General features: G+C 39.0%; 4 protein-coding genes across 6 annotated transcripts in view; 3 read left to right on the top strand and 1 right to left on the bottom strand.

The window, feature by feature from the left end:
• The first annotated feature begins 68 nt into the window (after window positions 1–68).
• On the top strand, window positions 69–2,667 carry pgam2 (phosphoglycerate mutase 2 (muscle)). Its single transcript, XM_077542317.1, has 3 exons — window positions 69–534; window positions 610–790; window positions 2,222–2,667. The coding sequence occupies exons 1-3, from the start codon at window positions 118–120 to the stop codon at window positions 2,389–2,391; spliced, it is 768 nt and encodes a 255-aa protein (XP_077398443.1). The 5' UTR covers window positions 69–117; the 3' UTR covers window positions 2,392–2,667.
• Window positions 2,668–3,069: 402 nt separating this feature from the next.
• LOC144033983 (syntaxin-2-like) lies at window positions 3,070–6,525 on the bottom strand. The gene is made up of 8 exons (XM_077542450.1): window positions 6,192–6,525; window positions 6,020–6,119; window positions 5,677–5,751; window positions 4,959–5,032; window positions 4,745–4,853; window positions 4,162–4,235; window positions 3,889–4,029; window positions 3,070–3,703 (listed from the first exon to the last, which is right to left on the bottom strand). The coding sequence occupies exons 1-8, from the start codon at window positions 6,231–6,233 to the stop codon at window positions 3,545–3,547; spliced, it is 774 nt and encodes a 257-aa protein (XP_077398576.1). The 5' UTR covers window positions 6,234–6,525; the 3' UTR covers window positions 3,070–3,544.
• Window positions 6,526–11,700: 5,175 nt separating this feature from the next.
• On the top strand, window positions 11,701–17,979 carry dnai2b (dynein, axonemal, intermediate chain 2b). Its single transcript, XM_077542451.1, has 12 exons — window positions 11,701–11,883; window positions 12,293–12,454; window positions 12,539–12,660; window positions 12,764–12,906; window positions 12,974–13,087; window positions 13,296–13,435; window positions 13,504–13,626; window positions 13,699–13,922; window positions 15,352–15,487; window positions 15,568–15,714; window positions 16,701–16,917; window positions 17,130–17,979. The coding sequence occupies exons 1-12, from the start codon at window positions 11,701–11,703 to the stop codon at window positions 17,132–17,134; spliced, it is 1,716 nt and encodes a 571-aa protein (XP_077398577.1). The 3' UTR covers window positions 17,135–17,979.
• Window positions 17,980–19,590: 1,611 nt separating this feature from the next.
• LOC144034146 (matrix metalloproteinase-17-like) overlaps window positions 19,591–24,068 on the top strand; it is an 87,141-nt gene continuing 82,663 nt past the window's right edge. For 2 of the 3 annotated variants that reach the window (XM_077542709.1, XM_077542710.1), the window contains exons 1-3: window positions 19,591–19,680; window positions 19,764–19,839; window positions 21,148–21,293. The gene's annotated coding sequence lies outside the window, so the exon portion shown is untranslated. The remainder of the gene's footprint in view (window positions 19,681–19,763; window positions 19,840–21,147; window positions 21,294–24,068) is intronic. The other variant, XM_077542711.1, reaches the window with a different exon arrangement.

Below are 24,068 nucleotides of genomic sequence, written 5' to 3'. Positions count from 1 at the left end.
TGCCTGCCCTCATGCTGCTATAAAAAGAAAGTGGATTGTCAAGCGGGCCTCACTTTGGGTCAGCCAGAGTGTGTGCACAACTTAGAAGAACTGAGGGTCACATAAATCGCTCCAAACATGGCCGCTGTTCATCGCCTGGTGATCGTCCGCCACGGGGAGAGCGCCTGGAACCAGGAGAACCGCTTCTGCGGCTGGTTCGACGCCGACCTCAGCGAGAAGGGCGTGGAGGAGGCTACGCGCGGAGCCAAGGCCATCAAAGACGCGGGCATGAAATTCGACATCTGCTACACCTCTGTGCTCAAACGTGCCGTCAAGACCCTGTGGACCATCATGGAGGGCACGGACCAGATGTGGCTGCCCGTGATCCGTACGTGGCGCCTCAACGAGCGCCACTACGGCGGCCTCACTGGTCTCAACAAGGCCGAGACGGCCGCCAAGCACGGCGAGGAGCAGGTGAAGATCTGGCGCCGTTCCTTTGATATCCCACCTCCACCCATGGACAAGGACCACCCTTACCACTCCGTCATCAGTGAGGTGAACTAACACAAATTAAAGTATAAAATGAGGTGTTTGCTTAAATTGGTGCTAAATTGTTTAATCGACTACCAGTCCAGACGCTACAAGAACCTGAAGCCCGGTGAGCTGCCGACATGCGAGTCGCTGAAGGACACCATCGCCCGTGCGCTCCCTTTCTGGAACGACGTCATCGTGCCTGAAATCAAAGCCGGGAAAAATGTTATCATCGCAGCCCACGGCAACAGCCTGCGTGGAATCGTCAAGCACCTTGAAGGTCAGCACAAAAAGTGAACGTTTATGTGTAGATGGATAAGCAATTTGAGCAAAGCACACAAGAACACACAAAGACAGCCAGACACACACACACACAAAATTACAGTGTCTATAAATAGCAGCTATGGGCTCAGGGACAAGAGAGCAGGTCATGATCCTGGTTCCTATTACAGTCGTGACCTTTATCTAGAAAGGTTACGAGGAGTGGTTGGACAGACTTACACATGCAGAAAGCTATAAGGGCAATTTTAAATGTCACTTAAGACAGTCAAAAATAAAGGACAGGACGTCATTTACAGTGTGTTCCTCAAGGTACAAACTACCATAAAATACCCCAAAAGTCTAACTTTGTCTTCCTAGTAAATACCGTTTAGGGTGCACTGACAACACTTATATAAGTTTTCCATCCAAATTTAGTATTATAACTAGTAAAAGTTGACATCCAGCCATTTTGCAATTGTCCACATTAGGGTCATAGGTGAGCTGGAGCCTGTCCGAGCTGGCTCTGGGTAAGTGGCGGGGTACACCCTGGAACTGTTGCAAGCCCATTGCAGGACATATAAAAAGCTATTTAAACTCAAATTCACACCTATGGGCAATTTAGAGAACCAAACATGGATGTGAAAGCCGTAAAAACACACACACTCACACATACAAGCACAGAGAGAAAATGCAAACTCCTGCTTGCCTGAGATGAGATTCAAACCCAGAACCTCTCAACTATGAGGCAGACATGCTAACCACTAGACCACCATGTTGCCATCCAAAAATTTCATTAAAAAAAAAATCTAACCTTGCATTACGTAATGTTTTGTGTTTTTTTGTTAGTAAAGGAATCTGGTAAAAAAAAAAAAATACTATTCACACAATTTTAAAAAAGGTTGTCCAAAAAATTAATTACCAAGAAAAATCTCACTTTGAATTTCACATAACCTAAAATGTATAAGTATATTACCAAGCTGTAAAAGAACACCAATGATGTTGTTCTTCCATTTATAGTTCATTTTTTTCTACTCAGTTTTATTTAGTAATGGGAAAATGAAGCTTCACGAACCACTTGTGATATTTTTTGACTCCTCTAGATGGCACTCTTGGTTTAAAGATACAGTGGAAATTTAATCAACTTCATGAAGCTTCATTTTCCACATCACTAGTTTTAATACAATGAGCTCAAACAGTAAAAACCAAAATGGATGAGTTAGTCCAAATACTCAATAATATTAAGATCAAATGATAGTATTAAAAAAAAAATTTTTTTTTAAAGCAATGATCACACAACCACTAGGGGGCATCTTGGCACTGCTTTGATAATACTGTAGATTTTTTGTTTGACTATTCATTTCTGACAGATTCTCCTTTTCCTTTTTAATAGAAATTGCTGCTCACAACAAATATCTTGATGACACTCACTTTATCCGCTATGCGTTCTCAGGCATGTCTGACGCCGCCATCATGGAGCTGAACCTGCCCACGGGAATCCCTATCGTGTACGAGTTGGATGCGAACCTGAAGCCCGTGAAGCCCATGTCCTTCCTGGGCGATGAGGAGACCGTGAGGAAGGCCATGGAGGCCGTGGCTGCCCAGGGCAAAGTGAAGAAGTGAGCTCTTGCTGAGTGGCAGACAAAACAAGACTGTCCTTACCTCCCCATCCAAACATCCAACCTTCCTTGTAGGCCATTCCAACATGGGGACACTTTGGGGCTTGATCGTCTCCTGTTTTGTTCCAAAGAACGACCTGTTAACTCAAGCAGACAAACAGGCCCACAATATACACACACAGCTTAACATGTGCACATCCCTCAGTTGTTTTAAGTTGTGGACAAACCCACTTCCTGTGGGTCCCACCACCAATAAAGAAACCATTGTTTTATACAGTAAAAAAAAAACTTGTGCTTGTTTCCTTTTGGAAATCCAATATTATTAGATGTCTCTTTCCACTTTATAATCATCAAATTACATAGTCGTCCTCACATTTGGCTTCATTTGCTTCCCATTCAGATATGTGCGCAGAGGGTGCTGTGAAATCTTATCCCGGACACTTTGAGATGAGGAGAGGGAGGAGTCATTGGGTTCAACATGGCAGCGTTCCCATAATGCAGGGACAAGCCATGAAACTGAATTACTGCACTGCTTGTATTACATCAAAGAGCGGAAGCAGAAAAGTTCATACGTGGACAGTAACTGTACATTGCGAAAGAACTAGTATTTAAATAATCCTGATAGGATTCAATCTCCTGCATTATGAGGAGAACGTTTAAGGCAACTTCACACTCAGAAGCAGTCCGTTAAGTGTTTTATTGTTTCCCCCACAATAAAATGACATTTATTTCATCATGACGGTTGACAGCAGAGGAAATATAAAACCGAAAATCTAGTGAGTCATATATACTGTACTAAGTGAATGGTAGAAGTGCTTAAATGCACTGCAATACAGCTCGGGGAAGGTGAAGTGACATCACATCACATCACAGTGCTAGGGTTCTGACGCCACCTACTGGACAGTCAGTGATAACACAGAACACCAGGTTGATTCTTGCAGTTTGCAGTATCCCGATCCTTTTTAAAATTTGACCTATGTGGAGGCCTAAGGTCTTCAACAGCTCTTTCTTGAAATGTAAAATAAGTCTTTTGTATTATTATTTAAAAAAAAAAATTGGATTCATGTGCCTTTCAATTTGACTGCTATTACCAGAGCATTATTTCTGTCATTATTGTGGTCTTGGTCTGGGGTGTTTGGACCTGTGACTGTTTTGGCTTAGGTTTTCCTCCTGAAGGACTTGAAGATTCTCGGCAGAGACACTATCTTGTAAGGGTTCTTCTTGTATGTCACTGCTTTGTGGGTCTCCTGTTTAGACTCTTCCACATACTCTGCAGCACTTGCCACATTCTTTTCTATGCTGTTCACCAACTCCCCCTGGTGGAAGGAGAAAGAAATGGTTTCACTTTGAACGTCATTATAATAATGATAATCGTAATTATTATTATTTAACTGAGATACTGTAGTAAAAAAATAATAATAATAAATAAATAAAAATAAAAAATATATCTATATATATATATATATATATATATATATATATATATATATATCCATCCCACCTGATTCTCCAGGAGCATGGCGGTGTCGGCCAAGATCTCGTGCAGTTCTCTGATGGTTGCCTCCAGGCGAATTATGTCCTCGTGACGGGACTTGATCTCACTCAGTGCCTTGCTGGAAATACTAGCTCCAGAGTCAACAATCTGGGAAGCAAGAAGAGTGAAACGTTTTACCTTTTACTACTCTAAACATATCGATTTAAGATTTTAGCAAACCGAAAATGAAAAAAGAAAATATTTCAGATACTGTGTATGTGTAGTTAACAGCCAACTGACATCAGATATGAAGACGGTCACATTGTGGCAGTTCAGCATCTCTTCCAACTCCTCATCTGTGGTCAACTTGTCCACTGAGTGGAAGGCAGAACACATTAAATACATGACATTCATGATTGTTTAAACTGTGCTTTACTGCAAATACAACTTCCATGAGAGTGGCTGGAGGAAATAATAGATACAATGACAAAAACAGTTTTGAAGAAAAAAAAAAAATGCCTAGAAATGCCACAAGATGGCAGCAAAGCATACCTGTAGTAAACAAGGCCTGTGGCCTGTATACTGTAAATGAAGCTTCTTCCCTGACTTCAGCATAGTTTCTTGGTACCAAGATCCCAAATGTTTTTGGCCGAAATAGCGAATTAGTAAGATTTTCAATGAATAACGGAGATTAGGCTCCCTCCAACATAAAAAAAAAAAAGTTAATTTAAAGCATTAAGACCATGACGCTGTTGTCCTCATGGCGTTTTGAACAATAGCTGGATGCAGTTGTAGTTTTAAAAACCCCGACTAATCCGTGCTTTTTACACAAATCTGCATGGGTGGACTACTAAAGGAGAACGGGGGAATGTCCCAGACTCACCAATCTGCAGCTGCCTCTGAATATGGGCTTTGCATTTCTCTCTGAAGGCCACTTGTTTGTTGTGGTGACTCGTCGTGATCTCAGCAAAGCACCGAGTCAGGTGTGCGTGCTGGCATAAGGAACAACAGCAGTTAAAAAGAAGTTGATACTCGTTATTTTGTAAAATGTGCACCAGGCGTGTAATAAATAAATAAATAAATAGCGGCTCCAGAACCTGATTGTTGTTAATACGTTGCATCACGGAGGTACCATTGCCACTGCAGTCTGCTGGGAAACCATCCTGCAATGCTAGAGAAACACATTCATATTGTACCTTTCATTTTAATTTGAAAAATTCATAACGTTGAGATGGTTAAGTAGAAATGTTTGGTTACTTTCAGTGAGACCAACTGTTAAAAGACTCGTTTTCCTTGTCTCGCCTACACTATTTGCAAAACAAATATTTGCTCATTTAAAATTGGAACCAAGAATATGAGGAAGTGCAACGCAACATTGGTCACGGTTGTAAACACAAAACAGCCCAATTGCAGTATTATGTAAGACCATGACGCAACTAGTATACTTACTAATAATGTGAACTCTTAGGGTTAAAATTGTGTAATCAGCAGCTCCCGGGCATCAGTAATCTACAGGTGCATCTCAAGACGTTAGAATGTTGTAATTTATTTTTCTAGTAAAATTCAAAAGGGGAAACTCATTTTAAAGATGAACTATATCGGCATGGAATAAATCATGTATTTTAAAAAGTGATTTTTCTTAGTTATTAAAATTATCGCTTACAGCAAATGAAAATACAAAATTTACCATCCTAAGAGAATACATCAACAAAATTATTTCTATACAGAAATTAGGCAGGCAAAGTATTTACAAAACTGTACCATGCACATTATACTGAAATTGACTTGTGCAACTTAAAGCAAAATGGCACCTACTCTTTAACTTGGCTCGGAACAAGTTCGCATCAGTCTTGATTTTGTTGTTAAGCAGCTCCAGCTCTTCTCTGCATCCTAAGAGTGCACCCATGATGAGAGCACAGTGAGTGGAAATGATACTTCAAGTAGCTATATGCTTAGGATTTGGGTTTGCGTTACAACTATAGCACTCTCAACAACTGACCCCAAACAAGCGTTCACAAAATGTCTATTTTATTTCAACAAACACACAAGCTATTAACTTCAGTAGGCATCATTCAACAAGTCTTTACGGCTTTTGAGTCATTGAGATGGAGCATCAACTTGAGGGAAAACAGACACACAATAACGTCATATCACTTACTTTTATCTGGGTTCGAGGAAGCAAGATGGGCACTTTGTTTTCTCTCCACTTCGTCCATTTGACAGCGCATCTTTTGTATGAGGCTCCTCAGCTCTCCTACCTGTCCACACACAATTGTCAAGGCAGCTGACGTGACAAAAGACAAATAAAACAAAAAATAGCTGCAACTAACCGTTTTGAAAAACTCCTCCATGCCTCTGGCTGCATGTGCCATAATCACCGAATCCTGCCTTTGTCGTTGCTGAAACTAGCAAATATAGCCGTCTAAATGCCACCTGTTACACCAGACAGGGAAGCCAGATACGAGTTTATTATTCTCTCTCTGAGAATACAAAAAAAAAACTCGGCTGTCGTATTTGTAAACCTACTGAGTCAACAAGACATTTGAGTTTGAGGACTCCCGTCACAAGCTAGGTTGAGGTGTAGAGCACACCTGCACGCGAGCGCGTTCACGTGAGCGCGCGGCCGTGACAAAAGGCAAACAAAGGACGCGACTTCCGATAACTTGTTTGCCTTCGTATTGAAAAAATGTAGAACCTAAACACCAATTTGACACGCTCAAGCCACCTTCAAGCAGGAATTAATTTAAAGAAAGGTGTCTAACCCCCCCCCCCCCAAATTGGGTTTTATTTCAACTTTACCTGTTAGCGGGTCGAGGAAGGAGGCGGGTCACACGCCTGTTTTATGTTCCGAATTTTCATTTCCATTTTCTTTCATTTTATGTACTAGAGAGAATGAAAGAATGTTTGGGGGGAAAATAGCCTCCATAATGTTCTTCATTTGAATGTACATTGTTCCAAATGGTACACCCAAACAAACTATGACATCTTTACCTAAGTAGTGTATTGTGTTTGTATTTTAAGATACATCAAAATGTAATCAATTATAATATATATAATTATAATTAAAATTCATAGTAGACTATTTTATAGGCAACGAGTTTTAATCAGGTGAGTCGCTAGCTTACTTCTGAAAAAATTAACCCAACAATATGTTTTGCATTGATTTTGGAATTGACCATTCCCTAACAATTTATGGAAATATATTTTTTAATCATTTTATTTTTGTTTGTATTGAACCACATCTTTTCTTTTGCTTCAAACATGCTTGCCTTCATTGACGATTCTGACCCCCCAAAAAAGGTTTATATAATTAATTTGATCAAATAATGATAGCTATACTGATCAAAAAAACATGTATTTGTATTTCTGAACATGAAATCAAACACTATTGCGACCATTAAAAACTCCAAACAACTCCACGAATGTGAAAGGGTTGGCTCTACGCGCTCTTTATTATTTATTTTTGAAATACGATTATTCCCTCCGTTTGCCAGTAATTGTATGTCACCAAATGGCGATTATGTTTGGAGGTTCCTTATTTTCTGAGTAAATATTGATGAAAGTCACAACTTTGCTATCTGTAAACGTCGTCAGCTGCCTGTTAATACAAAATTTAAATATTAGATTGTGTGTACTATATCTCCTTTCCTTTTGTAAAGGTTGGTATATGTAGTGATGGGCAAATGAAGCTTTTGAACCCTGGACGGAAATGGCCTCAGTTCTTGAAGCTGCTTGTACAGTGACCTCTCCTGGTAGAAAGCAAGACTGCATTATTATTTTCATAAATAACAGAGTGATCTCCGTTTCTGACATTAAGGCATTCTTCTTTTTTTCATTCACTCCCACTATCATTTTAAGCGTGAGGGAGACAGAATGAGGACCAACAGCGAGAGCAAAAAAACAGTTTTATTGTGTGTGATTATTTGCCAAAGCCATTGAAAAGCTCTTCAAGCACAGCATTGCATCTTTGTTAGTGACTATTAATCACGTAGAACACATGCTCAAAGTAAATACAATATACAATACTCAAATGGGGGTAAAAAGTCCAATTAGAAAAAAGGCTGAACTTTCTTGTTTTTCAAAAAAAACAAAATCAGATATGTGTGTCAATAAACAGGCACATATACAAGAAAGTTCTGAGGCAATCAATCAATGTATCCCAAAATAACAATAAAGGGAAAGTGTGTGTTGCCAAAAATGGAAATTTAGATCACCTTAACTTTTTTTGAAAACGTTAGATGGCATTTGGGTCTGTAAAAGCCACTCAAGTACATTTATGCAGTGGGACAGCAGTTGTCAGGCTTAGTTTTTTGGTAACCAAGCACAGCAGCATGATGTTTTTCTCCCTTTTTTAAATTCGCATGCTGTGAAATCGCTGTAGAGGAAGCTGAAGTTTCTCCGTTTGGACATAAAACCATATTGGATTTCATGTTGTTAAACAGACTATTGCCTTTTTTAATATTGTTGTGTTATTGCATTCTAAAGTGTCTTGGGATAAGCGCTGATATTCTCTTACTCCAAAATAAGGTCACAGAGATAAAATGGATGAGCAGTTTTCCACCAAGCCTTTAAAAGTGTTGAGTAAAAACCAACAACCTCTTGTGCCGGACACACTGTACTGCATCTTAAATATCTCTTAGTAGTAGTGATTGTGAAGATCATTTTTAAAGTTGCTTTAAGCGTGCCATTAAATGACTAAAAAAGTGAGCTAGTATAAATGAGAGCACAGTGTAGCACCGTCCTTCATTGGAAGCATAAACACAGAGTGGCTCTAAAAACTTGCATTAGCAGCCCGAGGGGAGGAGGGCGAGCGCTGGCATCAACAGCATCCACAAACACAAACAGCTGTGAAAATAACCTTCACCAAACAAATATGACTTCCACTTGCTAATCCTTCCACTCTCAGTCTATAGAGCCGTTTTTTTTTTTTTTTTTGCATGAGGTATGCATTCATGAGTTGTGTACAGAAATCGCACTCAATACTGTTTCTTTGTTTAAATGTCATTCGTGGTCGATGTTTTTTCTGAGATATGGTGACATTTTCGCAGATAATGTAGTGTGTTTTAGTCTCACATTGCATGGAAGCTTATATTGGATACAGTTTGACACAAAGTCATTTTTTAATCAGTTATTATGGACTGACTGACTTCTTGCTTGGGGTACATTCACGTGCTTTCAGCTAATTGTATGCTAATAGCGGAAACTATTTAATAGGTAATTGTTTACTATTAAGCTAACCTTTAAAAAGCTTTGTATATGTTTTAGTTTTACATTTGAGGTGTGGAGAACATGATTTTTTGGATTAAGGATTTTTTTTTTTTTAACATATTTGCCTTTCACTTTTTTTCTTCTTCCTGTTTTCATTTACAATGTAATGAATTGGTACATTCCTTCAAGGTCCAATCAGTCACAATTGGCCCTGTTATGGATTGGACAACCAGCATTAAGTAGGGAGCTCCACAAATGAAACCATACTAAATGTGTGCTTACAGTTTGAACTTGGTGGAGGTCCGCCATTGCCATCTGCTTTGAGATGATGCTAATTTATATACGTTAATCTTAAATCTCTTCCAGGTGACAAGTAAAGCAAGCTATGATAGCGGTAACAAGGAAAGAACAAAGAAACAATGTTTTTAATGTAAACACCCAAGCACTGTGCCCTGAATAATACCAATGATTCAATTTTCAGTATTTAAATGCACGGAAGTATTTAGGCTAATGATACACATCAAATCTAACTACAGTTCAGGGTCAGAGAGAAAACGGAATTTCCTTTCAGGGATCATAATCCTTATAATGAATTCATACATGAACATTTTATGTGAAGATTAATAATTCATAAATCTTCTAGGTCAATAGACTACCCCTACCCCGCCCCACCCCCCTTCCTCCTTGTGATGTTCTTATCTGGATCTCTGCAGGTTGTTGACAACTGACAGCACCTCAGCATGAACTTGCAGACTATTCGCAAAAGATGGCAGCGCTCATATCGTTGGAGGTAAATCAAAGATGTGTGAAGTCTTTACCACACATTTTCCAATTTTATGTTTATCTCTTTCCTCATTTCAGTTTTTGCTGCGCTGCGCTTCCGTCCCGGAGCTGCTTGTTTCCCAAAGCAGATCAAGGTGAAATTAAAAGTGTGGCTTGAATGGAATGGGAAATGGTGGCAAAGATTTGTGCAGGCTCTGGGGAGGAGTCTGTTTTGAATTGTTTGTTTACAAACAGAAACGGTCCAAAATTAAGACCCCAACCTTTAAAATAAAAAAAAATAAAAAAAATAAAAAAATATATATATATATATATATATATATATATATATATATATATATATATATATATATATATATATATATATATATATATATATAAAACTAATTATATAGCAAAAATGCCCTTCATTTTTATCTTTGTCGATTAATTTCATGAGTTTTCAAAGTTTATTTTAAATGTATTTATATGAGTAGCCAATTACTGTAAAGTCATGCAAAAATAATTATTTTTGTTTACTTGATTACACTTAATCTTTTTACTATCTTGCACTCCACAAATACTCCATACTGTATATAAAATAAAATAAAAAATAATAAAGACTAAGCTAAATAAAAAAAAAACTGATCATTAAAAACCCCATTAAAGAAACAGGCAAGTTTCATAGGGTGATTACTATAAGAAGTGGGAGTAACGCATGCCATGATCCATCTTGTGAACCTCCTTTCCAGATGGAATGCTGAAAGTCCCAATGTTCAAAACTCATCACATTTATCATTGGTTAGTCCTGAAAAAAGTCCCAGCAGTGTTAATTTGTATGCGCTTTCTCTCACCAGCATCCTTGTCATTTATGCCCTCTGCTTATGGTGTGGAAGAAAGATGATGTGATTGAACAAGATTTGTCATTAGTCGCTCAAGAATTTGTCATAGAAGTAGCTCCACTCCTCCACAAGATTGTACACTTTGGAATATCGGTTCTATTACAGAAAGTGGAGCTGGCTCTTCACAATCTGTACCCACTCATTTGCAAGCATACAATCGTCCAAAATGTCTTGGTAAAACAAATAATTAAGATTCTGGGAACAAATGTGTCAAAATTCCACAAACACAGTATTAATCGGAATGCCTTGTTTAGACTAATAGGGGCACATACAACATATTATTGTGAAGAAACATTTTGGGTTGACTTCTATTGTAACTCCAGTAGGCTACAGTTACACTGCACAGTAGCAGATAAGAAAATGAAATAAATAAATAAATAAATGCAAGTACCGGTATTCAATTAGAGTGTTTATTCTCCGTCAGCAAAATAAATTGTCTCTCTTTCCTTCGCGGTAGCCCAGAGCAGATGCTCCCTCTGTTGCCTCCGGATCCAGACAGAGCCTGGAGACTGTAGCATCACGAGCCATTAATTCCTCCTTCAGCTCTCCTCTCTGTCACCTTCATCGTACTTCTTTATTCACAGGGGTGATAGCTTCTCTTAATTATTGGTCCCAAGTTGGCAACTCTTACAAATTGGCAATCATACTCTTAATGTGTTACACATACTTTACTGTACGAGGTGTGAGAGGGAGAGAGAGAGAGAGAGAGAGAGAGAGAGAGAGAGAGAGAGAGAGAGATAACCAGCTGACCATTTTAGAATACTCATCGGTAGATTTGAATAAAGTTTGAATCTCGTCACGCTGACTATTTTAGATTACTCATTGGTATAACTGAATAAAGTTTGAAACTCGTCGCCGACAGACTGTACTCACTTCCGGGTTCAAGGTGTTGCTAGGCGACGACGCCGCTTGTTCCTGCTGCGTCTTTGTCTTGAGTTTCGGTGGTTGTTTTTCGCCTGAATTGAACGGGATGGAGGTTGTCCTCGAGTACACGAAGCCCCGCAGGGATTTTGGCCGCCAATGTCTCTTCTCTGACAGCCCCGCGGAGCTGCTTGCGGACGTGCCTCCCGACTCGGACCTGGCGCAGCAGTTCATGCCCAGAAGCTGCAGCGTTCAGGCGCTACAGTGTTCTAGGGACATGTCCGAGCACCAGGTAGTCTTCTCGCTTCATCATTTTAACCTTTGAACATTTATAGTGCTAAATACAGCTCCATTTCAATGAATTACAATGTCAAAAGCTAATTTATTTGAGTAGTTTAATTCAAAAAGGGAAACTTATGCATTCATTTTAAATACTGGGAAAATACTTGTCAGAAGGCCAATTTCCATTTAATTTCTGTATTAAAAACATTTTAAAAAAAATTTTGTTTATACCGTGGTCATTTTATTGTTTTTTTCACTATAGTTTTACAAATATTGTGTTTATTAGAATCGATATATAGCTCACAGCTCAGTTCACAACCTTGACAACTTAGAATATTTAATTGAATTCATTTTAATAAATAAACAATAATAATAAAACAATTAGTGCATTAACCTCATTCATTGTGTTTACGTTGCAGGTCAACACAGAGAGGTTTGAATCAGAAAGCCGTGGAATAAACCACGTGGAAGGGGGGTGGCCCAAAGACATTAGCCCTCAAGAGATGGAGCAAACCATTCGTTTCAGGAAGAAGGTTGAGAAGGATGAGAACTACTTGAACAGCATCACGCAGCTTGGCGGTGTAAGACCCTCTGTTGCCCCTACACTGCCTCAACCAGCCCGTAAGCTGTCCTGTACTCTATAATGTCATATCTGTGGGTTCCAGGTTATCGCGCACTGTGTTGGACAGAACACCGCCGTTGACATCTACCAAAAGTACTTTGAGAATGAAGATCCGCGGGATGAACTTCAGGAACCGCCATCTGCTAAAACGATCAATGTTTTCAGGTGTCTAATGACAAACTGTCCCCACAGGAGCTCTTTTTTTCTTTTACTGATTTGTGGATGTCGGACTTCCACTTAGATGTAACAGTTGGGATTGTTTCAACAGAGATCCAAACCAGGTGAAGCGAACCGTTACCTGTCTGTCCTGGCACCCAGACGGAGGAAGGAAACTGGCTGCGGCCTACTCATGCCTCGAGTTCCAAAAAGCCTCCACAGACATGAGCCCGGATGCATACATATGGGACATTGGTAAGTGTGACAGATATGTAAAGAGGTCAAGATACCGTACAGTTACTTGGATATTTGTGTTTTCCAGAGAATCCCAACAAACCCGAGCTGACTCTGAAGCCGGCGTCTCCTCTCGTCTCTTTGGACTACAACCCAAAAGACTCGCACACACTCGTCGGCGGGAGCTACAATGGACAGATTGGTGGGTTCGTGTTAAATATGGATCACTATCAGTTCTTGTGTGTGGTACAGTTATTGAGAAGTTAGCACAGTCCAGAGTGTGATCCTGGAACAGTAAATCTCTGTGTGAGAAATTTCTGTCCCAGATGACTTTGGGCAGGGTACACACTAAGTCGGCTGCCAGACAAGTTTTTCGATTGAAGAACATCTTAAGACTTGTTTTGTTTTAGTGTTCTGGGACACCCGTAAAGGCAGTCAGCCCACGGACGTTTCCTCTCTGGAGCATAGTCACAGGGATCCGGTCTACAAAACCATTTGGTTGCAATCCAAGACCGGGACAGAAGCCTTCTCTGCATCCACTGATGGACAGGTCGAGATGTTTATCTAAATTTTGACTCCTCAACCAGAAAGACTGAACCATGTTTTTATTTTTGCCAGGTTCTGTGGTGGGATGTCCGTCGGCTAAGCGAGCCCACAGAGCAGTTAATTCTGGACCTGGGTAGGGAAGGGAACCTGGACCGGGCTATGGGAGCGATATCTTTAGAGTTTGAAGCCACCATGGTGTGTTCCGTCGAAGCTAGTAGACTGAGTAAAAGTAAATGTGTTTCTTAAATTGTCCTCTTGTCTCTCCAGCCAACAAAGTTCATGGTGGGGACCGAGCAGGGCATTGTTGTGTCCTGTAACAGGAAGGCAAAGACTCCAGCCGAGAAGATAGTGTGCACCTACAACTGCCACCATGGACCTGTCTATGCCCTGCAGAGGAACCCTTTCTTCCCCAAAAACTTCCTCACTGTGGGGGACTGGAGGGCTCGAATTTGGTCCGAGGACATCAAGGAATCGTCCATCATGTGGACCAAGTAGGACACGAGTTTATTTACTCCACCAGGGATGTATTTTGTAGTGATGGGAAAATGAAACTTCATGAAGCACTTTACTCCACTAGATGGTGCTCTTGATTTAAAGGTAAAGGCTAGTGTGATGGATGCATCTTTAAACCAAGAGTGCCATCTAGAGGAGTCAAAAAATATCACAAGTGCTTCATGAAGCTTCATTTTCCCATCACTAATTAACACCAACTATTAGGTGAATAAGGCCCGTAAATAATACAGTGATACCTTCTGAGTGAATCAAGCTATGCGAAGCTTCATGAAGCACTTGCAATATTGTTTCACTCCTCTAGATGGTGCTATTGGATTAAAGATAAAGGCTAGTGCAATGGAAATTGTTAAAAATTACACTGCATCTTTAAACTGAGAGTGCCATCTAGAGGAGTCGAAAAATATCACAAGTGCTTCATGAAGCTTCATTTGTCCATCACTAGTATTTTGTAGGGATGACTGGATTCTTCAAAAACAACTATTCTTTTTTTTAGCAGGTGGTGATCCTGGTAATGGTGCCCCCCCCAAAACTAAAATTGTGTGATTGTTCCCCCTCGGGCTACAATATTCTGCCATTATTATGTCCTCACATCTAATTTTTTTTCCTGGCCAAGTCCCACGTTGATGTCTTTACTTCAATCAGTTACCAGATGTCAGGAAACACTTGCAATATTGTTTCACTCCTCTAGATGGTGCTATTGGATTAAAGATAAAGGCTAGTGCAATGGAAATTGTTTAAAATTACACTGCATCTTTAAACTGAGAGCGTCATCTAGAGGAGTCGAAAAATATCACAAGTGCTTCATGAAGCTTCATTTGTCCATCACTAGTATTTTGTAGGGATGACTGGATTCTTCAAAAACAACTATTTTTTTTTTAGCAGGTGGTGATCCTGGTAATGGTGCCCCCCCAACTAAAATTGTGTGATTGTTTCCCCTCGGGCTACAATATTCTGCCATTATTATGTCCTCACATCTCATTTTTTTCCCTGGCCAAGTCCCACGTTGATGTCTTTACTTCAATCAGTTACCAGATGTCAGGAAACACTTGCAATATTGTTTCACTCCTCTAGATGGTGCTATTGGATTAAAGATAAAGGCTAGTGCAATGGAAATTATTTAAAATTACACTGCATCTTTAAACTGAGAGTGCCATCTAGAGGAGTCGAAAAATATCACAAGTGCTTCATGAAGCTTCATTTGTCCATCACTAGGATTTTGTAGGGATGACTGTATTCTTCAAAAACAACTATTCTTTTTTTTAGCAGGTGGTGATCCTGGTAATGGTGCCCCCCCCCCCCAAAAAAAAAAAACCTCCCTCGTGCTACAATATTCTGCCATTATTATGTCCTCACATCTTATTTTTTTTCCCCGGCCAAGTCCCACGTTGATGTCTTTACTTCAATCAGTTACCAGATGTCGTGCCTGACAGATGCCAGCTGGAGTCCTGTTAGACCCTCCGTCTTTTTCACCGTGAAGATGGATGGCGTGCTGGACATCTGGGACGTCTTGTTTAAGCAGAACGGACCCACGCTGAGTGTAAAGGTAAATTCGTTTCTCGCGTGTTCACCTAAAAGCCTAAGAGCATGTTCTGTGAGAGAATCAAGCCCAGTGTTGTTTTTCAGGTGTGTGATGAAGCTCTGTATAGCTTGCGTCTGCATGAGAGCGGACGCCTGGTGGCGTGCGGCTCTCAGCAGGGTGCGGCGACAATACTGGAGATCTGCTCGGGATTGTCCAACCTCCAGAAGAATGAGAAGAGTCTTATGGCTGAGGTGAGATCCTTAAAGTGGAATGTCAACAGGGTAACAGAAGATCATGCATTTCCTAACCAGATGTATGACAAAAATGCTATTTTAAAATATGGACAAAATACGTGCAAATGTGGAAAATGCGCGCTCTTAACATATTTCTTTTTCATAGTCCATTTCTCAATGTAATGTATAAAATGTCAACTGTCCTAACCAACAGCAAAGGGTTTGAAGCAAACATCAAAATAACCACATACTGTGATTTTTTGGGGGGGATTCCCCCCCCCCCCCCCCAGTGCAAAAGACTCTCCTGCAGCAAGATTAACATTCAAGGACGGTACAAAACAGCAAACCAACATTAAGTGCAAGAACTAATTTTGTGCATTTTTTTCCACAAAAATCAACTCGCTCAAAATTTTAACATTATTGAGATATTATGTTTCTCTTGCATATCATTCCAAATCCGCAAAAACTTATTAGGACTACTCATATTGTAGTATAGAGCAGTATATGTGAACCTAAGACATGTCTGCCATCTAGTGGTGAATAGTGAAATTACAACTTAAAACTTCAGTTGATGCATATTTGCAGTATAGCACTTGCAAATTATTAATAAATCAAATTATTTAAATTATTAGTGAATTTAAAAAAACTGTTTTTTAATATTTGGGGTGTTTTTATTTTGTTAATAGGATTTATTCCCTATTTATGCCGTTTGCCATCGAAAACGCGTCTTGAATGTTGATCAGCATTCTTTAAATAATTTTTGAGCTTTGTAAAAATACATTTTTAATCAGGCAAGAAACATGTGATTTAAAATTTTTATTTTATTTTATTTATTTATTTTTGATTGAATTGAATTGAATTTTTTATTTATTTTTATAAATAATCAAGAGGCCACTCAGAGTGTGGTCAACAATTGCCTATCCCTGGGCAAAGAAAATGGATGAATATGTCGATCCCATTCCAGAAGAACAAGAAGCATCCTTGCGTCAAATGTGCATCCACAGATGTTAGAGCGCGAAGCCAAGCGCGAGAAGATCCTGGAGGCTCGTCAGAAGGAGCTGCGACTGAAAGAAAGGAGTCGCTCGGCACAGAGCCGAGAGGACGAGGCGGAACGAGAGGAGACTCCCGAGCAACTGATCGCCAGAGCCGAGCAAGACTTCTTCAGCATGGTGGAAGCTGAGAAGAAGAGGAGGAGGGAAAAGGAGGAAGAAAAAAAAACAGGTGAGCACACATGGATATCATAATCTAACGAATCATAGTTAGTATATTGTGGGATTATTAACAAAATAACACTATTCTGATAAATGCAAAAGCAATATTTGTGCTTTCTCCTTTCATGATAGTGTGACTGAGGATCTTATTAAAATCTAATCTTTAGCCATCTAATCTCACTTCCATTCATATGTATGTTTTTTCCTCTTCCTTTATCTCAGATTAGCTCATAGATGCGAGGCAGACAACAAGAGTGCACCAGCAACGCTCATCTTGGTGTGAAGCTTAGTCATCCTAAAAGAAAAGTGACCAGCATGCACCCGGATGGTGAAGCGTGTGTAAGAGTCAGTAAAATGATGGATTATTTTATTTTCCACATTATTTTGTTGTCATGATGAGGGTCACAGCAGGTGAGTTGGAGCCTATCCCAGTTAACTTGGGGCAAGAGGCCAGGTACATCCTGACTGGTCACCAACCAACCAATCATAAGGCATGGATTATTTTGTATTGAAATGAATTATAGATTACTGTTGCACCGATATATGTAATAAGTAACCAACCAAACATCAGTCACTTTCTGTCATTGCATTGCCATGTAATTGGGAAGTTGTGAGTCTGCCATGCACTGACCTGTGTTTTTTTTTTCTTGTAAGGGGCTAAAAATAAAAACATTAACATCCAACTATAAAATGCAGCTTTAGAGAGACAAATCATCTCACACACGGGCAATTTCCTCGTCCATTTACGTCAAACAATTTCTTACGGATTCATAGAAGAATGGACTGGAAAAAAGTAAAGGCTTTGTTGTGTTGAATGATGCTTCTGTATGCCTCTCTGTTCTCAGAAGTACATCTCAAGAAGAATCCAAATCATTAATGTTGTGACGTGCGTCATCGTGACATCTTAAACTGATTGCAAAGTTGTTGCATCATTTTCATAAAGCGTTTTTTTTTTTTTTGGGGTGTGCTTCTGCCAAGTCAAATGTGTTGAAAATCCACATTGAATATAATACAACCAGTGTTGTATGTGATTGGTTATTCTGAACAAAGTCAAATAAGATAAATGTATTAAATTTATTTTTGCTTTCTTGAAACGATACAAAAAATTAATAAAAACTCAATTAATTTGTACGGGCTATAGGTCACACTAATGGTTGAAAAATATTAAAAATGGTTAGTCTTGGCCTTGTGTTTTTTTTAAATCGCAAAATTATAATACAATACAAACCAGGTGCATTTGAATAAGGGTGTGTAGACTTTTTATTCATAAGGGAAGTGTGCATGGAAATATATTATTTCATGTACGTTGCATTTGTAATCAATTATGAATTAAAAAATATATATTTTACAATAAATCAATTCATCAACCATTTAATGAATGAATCCAATTTTAACAAATGAAAACAAATAAGTGCAGCCAACTGACATTCCATCACTGATTACAAGTGACAAAAGTTGTGCCACGGGAGCGAGGAGTTTGCTCATGAAGAAATGGAGATTGATCTGCGTGATTTATTCATGCCAGTTAAATTGGAATGAAGAACTCCTCCCCTTGAGGGTGCTTCTCGCCACCTAAACAAATCACTGACAGCTGTCAATTAAGCAGAGTGCCTCTATTAGACTGAGTGCGACTGCTTGAACCCACAGCGGGTGTGCCGCTACTGTGTATGCTCATTTTGCATGAACTCACTTCAACATAGTTCATTGGCACCAATATGGTAGCAAATCTATACATTTGCTTTTAATTTATTTGGCCTGAGCACAAAACAAAAACCAGCTGACGCCACATGCAACATGAAATATTGGAATGGTGGGTTAGTCTGTGAATCATTTTCTCTTACTGCAATGTGACATTTGGAAATCTATTTGTGTTTTAAATACATTAAATGTCTGCCTTAAAAGCTGCTATAGAGTCATGCAAATGAATAACGTACCAGTAGTCAGAGGCTGTCAGTGTGTGATCTAAGTGAGTCTCCAAATTGCAGTCTAAATAGCTTTCATCGTACATGTAATTGCCTTGTCAGTTATTCCATAATTTCGAAAGCATTTGCATTTCCATCCGTTCAAATTTGGTTGGCGTGTGAGCTAGAGTGGATACCAGCTGAATTTGTGCGAGAAGTGGGGTACACCTAAGACTGGTTGCTAATTAATCACAGGGCACACACATACAGTAAGTATACAATAACAACAAGCAAGTGGACCAGTGCCCAGTTGCATACAGCAGATGGCGCTGTAGTTAAGAAAGAAGTATGGATTCCATTGTGATTGATTTGAAATAATTTAAAAAAGGCAGCATGTGATTGGTTTGTCTGGCTAGTAATAATTCTGATGCACCATCCATACAAAGTATGTTCCATGTCAGCTTCCTGTCACACGCAAAGTAGCTTTTGTCTTTCCCCTGGGTAATGAGTGAGTGTTTATTATTTTGATTCTTGACTTGTTTGATTTAGTATTTTTGATTGGTCCCAACTGTTTTTCCTCTATTTATTTAATTTTGAGAGAGAGAGAGAGAGAGAGAGAGAGAGAGAGAGAGAGAGAGAGAGCGAGGGAGAGAGAGAGAGAGAGAGAGTAAGATGCCGTTTCCATGCCCTTTGCTTTTGACTGATCACCTGTTTTGTTAGTTTGGTCATGTGATGTTCACAAGCTGAGCCGTGATTGGCCATTGCCTGACTGTTAGCGACTGTGATGTCATTTTGAGTAGAAATTGGTAAAATGACCGCCCCCAGAGACAGATAATGGGTAGATTTGGCTGCATTTTGTCCGTCATTTATTGGTAAAATAAGATGAACTGTGCTTACTTACTTACTTACTGTACCAGTAGATGTCACTCATGCCATTATTACATCTGTCAAACAGAGTCACCTAGCGGCGAAGCAATGTAAGCACTGCAGCAGCCAAATGACTTGGATTGAAAGATTACACAGCACAGGAGGTAGAAATGACGATTTCATAATCTGGTGGTATATTGTGTTTTAGGTTATTTTAGGCTTCTCAATCGTCAGCCTTTCTTTGTACAGATACATTAGTTTTAGAAGTAGCTCGATACTGTTAGCCGTTAGCTGCTAAGCTAAGATAAAGCCAGCGTTAGCCTCGCGTGCGACGCAGGTTGTTGCTCACATTTATATGTTTATTTAGGCGAGCACTGATGTGTTTTAATTTGATCTGAATGTTGCAGTTTCACAAAAAGAAATGAAAGAAAATAAAGAACAAAGGGACAAAGACAAAAGGTTACAACAACCACATGTCCTAATTCATATTGCACAAATGCAATGTTAATCACAATAGCGTTTTTAGAATAGTGGGGCCGCACAGAACATATTTTTGTAAATATTTTTTTTTGACTTGACTTCCATTTTTTTTTTTATTGTATTAATTTATTTGTTGCTGTCAACGTGCGTCAAATTTGACCCGAACAGTACATAAGAGTTGAGAGGTTCATATCAGTAATGTAATGAATCTTTTAATTTCATGTCTCCGTTTTCAGAGCAAACGGTACACGAACTCTGAGTCACCCCATCATGAGCAACTCCTTGTTTGCCTTCTCCCAACTTCTCTCAAACATCTATCGAATGAACAGTCAGTCTTATCGAACAACCCCCGCCACTTTTTTCCTGTCTTTTTCTTCGCCCCTTCTTCCCATCAGCCGTTGCAATGGGAGGCTGAGGAAACCTGGCGATGACTGGTGCAAAAGGCGGCCCCATCGCATCTATTATTCACAAAAGCATGCGAGAGCAGCTGTTTCCAGCCTCATTAGACCAAGATCACACCGAGACGTGTGATACAATGGTCCATCTGATTGCGCTCCTACGTACTTGCAGTGAATGAAGATCAAGCAGTTTGCCGTAGCTCCGAGCAATACATCAAGAAGGAATAAATGATTAGATACGAGAATATTTCTGATATGGCTAGAAAGCAAATATCTTGAGAAGACACTTTCCAAAAAACTGTCCCAGTAGATTTGAGCATTGTAGATGCGTCCTATTGAGCTGGTGATTCCCTTACTGCCCTGGCCTGTCACTCACCTTGATTTGGTCACTAATTAAGAAAATTGCTACAGAAGGGGCCTCTCAGTTCACACATAGGCCACACAAATCAATGTTGTTGTCTTTCGAGGCTAGACGGTCATCAATAATTAAGAAATATCTGATTTGAGCATGGTTGCATAGTGTTTTTCGTTTCCCGTATTTTGGTGCAGTTTAATTCTATTGATTGACGTCTGTATTGCATCTGTGTTTTACAGTTGGTGCAAATTTGTGGCCTCTTTTCTACTCAAGTGTACAACAGCCAGACCCTTTAGCTAGATTAATTTAGAAGAGTGGATGAAGATGGAAAGCTGGAAATTGGATGGAGGTGGCGAGCGTGACGGAAAGATGGAGAAAGTAGACAGTGAGTAACACCAGCGAATCGTATTGGCTTTGTTTAGTCGCCACAGATTTGGTGCAAGCTTAGGCATTTTTTTTTACGCCGCAATTGAAAAGTGTGGTAATCCAATTAAATGAAAATGTAAATACCAAATGATCCCCACCCCAGCTCCCTCATATTCTTATAAATCCTCTCTAACATTCACACAGCCTGATATACAGTAATATAGTAGATATCATTAGCAACTTACTTAGAATCAATAGAAATTATGTAGCGTGGAGGAATAACATTTATTTATTTCAAAAACTGTTTTAATTTAGGGATTGTTGTGTGTATAATGTATGTAATCTATTTTTTGGGATTAGAAGGTAAAAGGCTCCAACAAAATGGGAAAAATGGGAATGATAGCGAACTTAGTTCAGCAAATTTGTAATATCCTGCTAGAGGATAGAAATTATGTAGCGTGGAGGAATAACATTCATTTATTTCAAAAACTGTTTTAATTTATGGATTGTTGTGTGTATAATGTATGTAATCTATTTTTTGGGATTTGAAGGTAAAAGGCTCCAACAAAATGGGAAAAATGGGAATGATAGCGAACTTAGTTCAGCAAATTTCTAATATCCTGCTAGAGGATAGAAATTATGTAGCGTGGAGGAATAACATTTATTTATTTCAAAAACTGTTTTAATTTATGGATTGTTGTGTGTATAATGTATGTAATCTATTTTTTGGGGATTAGAAGGTAAAAGGCTCCAACAAAATGGGAAAAATGGGAATGATAGCGAACTTAGTTCAGCAAATTTCTAATATCCTGCTAGAGGATAGAAATTATGTAGCGTGGAGGAATAACATTTATTTATTTCAAAAACTGTTTTAATTTATGGGTTGTTGTGCGTATAATGTATGTAATCTATTTTTGGGGGATTAGAAGGTAAAAGGCTCCAACAAAATGGGAAAAATGGGAATGATAGCGAACTTAGTTCAGCAAATTTCTAATATCCTGCTAGAGGATATAAATTATGTAGCGTGGAGGAATAACATTTATTTATTTCAAAAACTGTTTTAATTTATGGATTGTTGTGTGTATAATGTATGTAATCTATTTTTTTGGGGATTAGAAGGTAAAAGGCTCCAACAAAATGGGAAAAATGGGAATGATAGCGAACTTAGTTCAGCAAATTTCTAATATCCTGCTAGAGGATAGAAATTATGTAGCGTGGAGGAATAACATTTATTTATTTCAAAAACTGTTTTAATTTATGGATTGTTGTGTGTATAATGTATGTAATCTATTTTTTTGGGGATTAGAAGGTAAAAGGCTCCAACAAAATGGGAAAAATGGGAATGATAGCGAACTTAGTTCAGCAAATTTCTAATATCCTGCTAGAGGATAGAAATTATGTAGCGAGGAGGAATAACATTTATTTATTTCAAAAACTGTTTTAATTTATGGATTGTTGTGTGTATAATGTATGTAATCTATTTTTTGGGGATTAGAAGGTAAAAGGCTCCAACAAAATGGGAAAAATGGGAATGATAGCGAACTTAGTTCAGCAAATTTCTAATATCCTGCTAGAGGATAGAAATTATGTAGCGTGGAGGAATAACATTTATTTATTTCAAAAACTGTTTTAATTTATGGATTGTTATGTGTATAATGTATGTAATCTATTTTGGGGGATTAGAAAGTAAATAGCTCAAAAAAATGGGAATGATAGTGAACATCTTAAAGCCTCTTATTTTTTTTTTTTTTTTAGAATTGCTGTATGTTGTGAATTGAGTTGAGTTCACTGCTACGATACGGCGCTTGTATGTCAAGTTTTTACCGTCGGGTCACTTGTATCTTCCCCAAAAATTGTTTTGAATCTCATTTACTTGTACAGGAATGAATGACCTATCCGGATAGGTTTTAACTGTGTGTTAACTGAGATCCAGTGAGGTTCTACAACATCGCACATTACGTTCACAGTAATTAACATACCGCTAGATTAATACCTCCTTGCCAGCGTCACTTCTGCTCATGTAACTGGCCTCATTTACTTGTGCAGGTGTACCTAATGAAGTGTCCCATGGGTGATTAAGGGGAGTTTCCCCTGCATCTGTACATGTTAGCATGTTGGCCAATTTGCTATCAAGCCAAGGCGGTGGATAATTGCTGCAGCTATTATGAATTATGAATGCTTTGACTGAGTTACTGGCGTCAGCTTTAGAGCCATAAAGTATGCAGAAGGCACAAACTGTAAATATGTCTGTCTATCTTGTTCTCCACGTCCACTTCAGGGTTGATGAAAATTGAGGTATTTTATGGCAGCTGAAGGCACTGAATCTGTACACAATCATTACGCTGTAGAAGTATTTATGCTTGGTTTTGTTTCTGTTTGAGCTTCTAGCGCCCGAGTGTTTGCACGTGAAAGGGGGCTGCAAATACATCATATCTCTTCTCAATGTTTCCACGCGGCACTGACCTAAAAAAAAATTCATGATTTAAAGGTTTGCGGGATTAGTGGTGACATTTTTATACCAGCAAGGAAGCAAGGATGGAGGGCTTTGCTCTTTTGCTTTGGGACGTCCTCTGAGGTAAATGAATGAGTGACGGATGTGCATAGTCTCCATTGCAGACCTTAGTGCAATTACTGAGAAAGGTTAGGATAGTTCTGGGGCGGGACGACGTTGGATTCTTTTTTATTTTTTATTTTTCCCTCAAACAGTACAGAAGAAACTTGAGACTTCATGAAGGCAAATCAAGGAAGGATTGTGTGTGCAGTTTTTACACAAACATCCTATTCATTCCCAATG

This window comes from Vanacampus margaritifer, chromosome 14 (assembly GCF_051991255.1).
Source record: "Vanacampus margaritifer isolate UIUO_Vmar chromosome 14, RoL_Vmar_1.0, whole genome shotgun sequence".
Classification (NCBI taxonomy): Eukaryota; Metazoa; Chordata; class Actinopteri; order Syngnathiformes; family Syngnathidae; genus Vanacampus; species Vanacampus margaritifer.
This window is presented reverse-complemented; position numbering and strand designations above follow the sequence as displayed.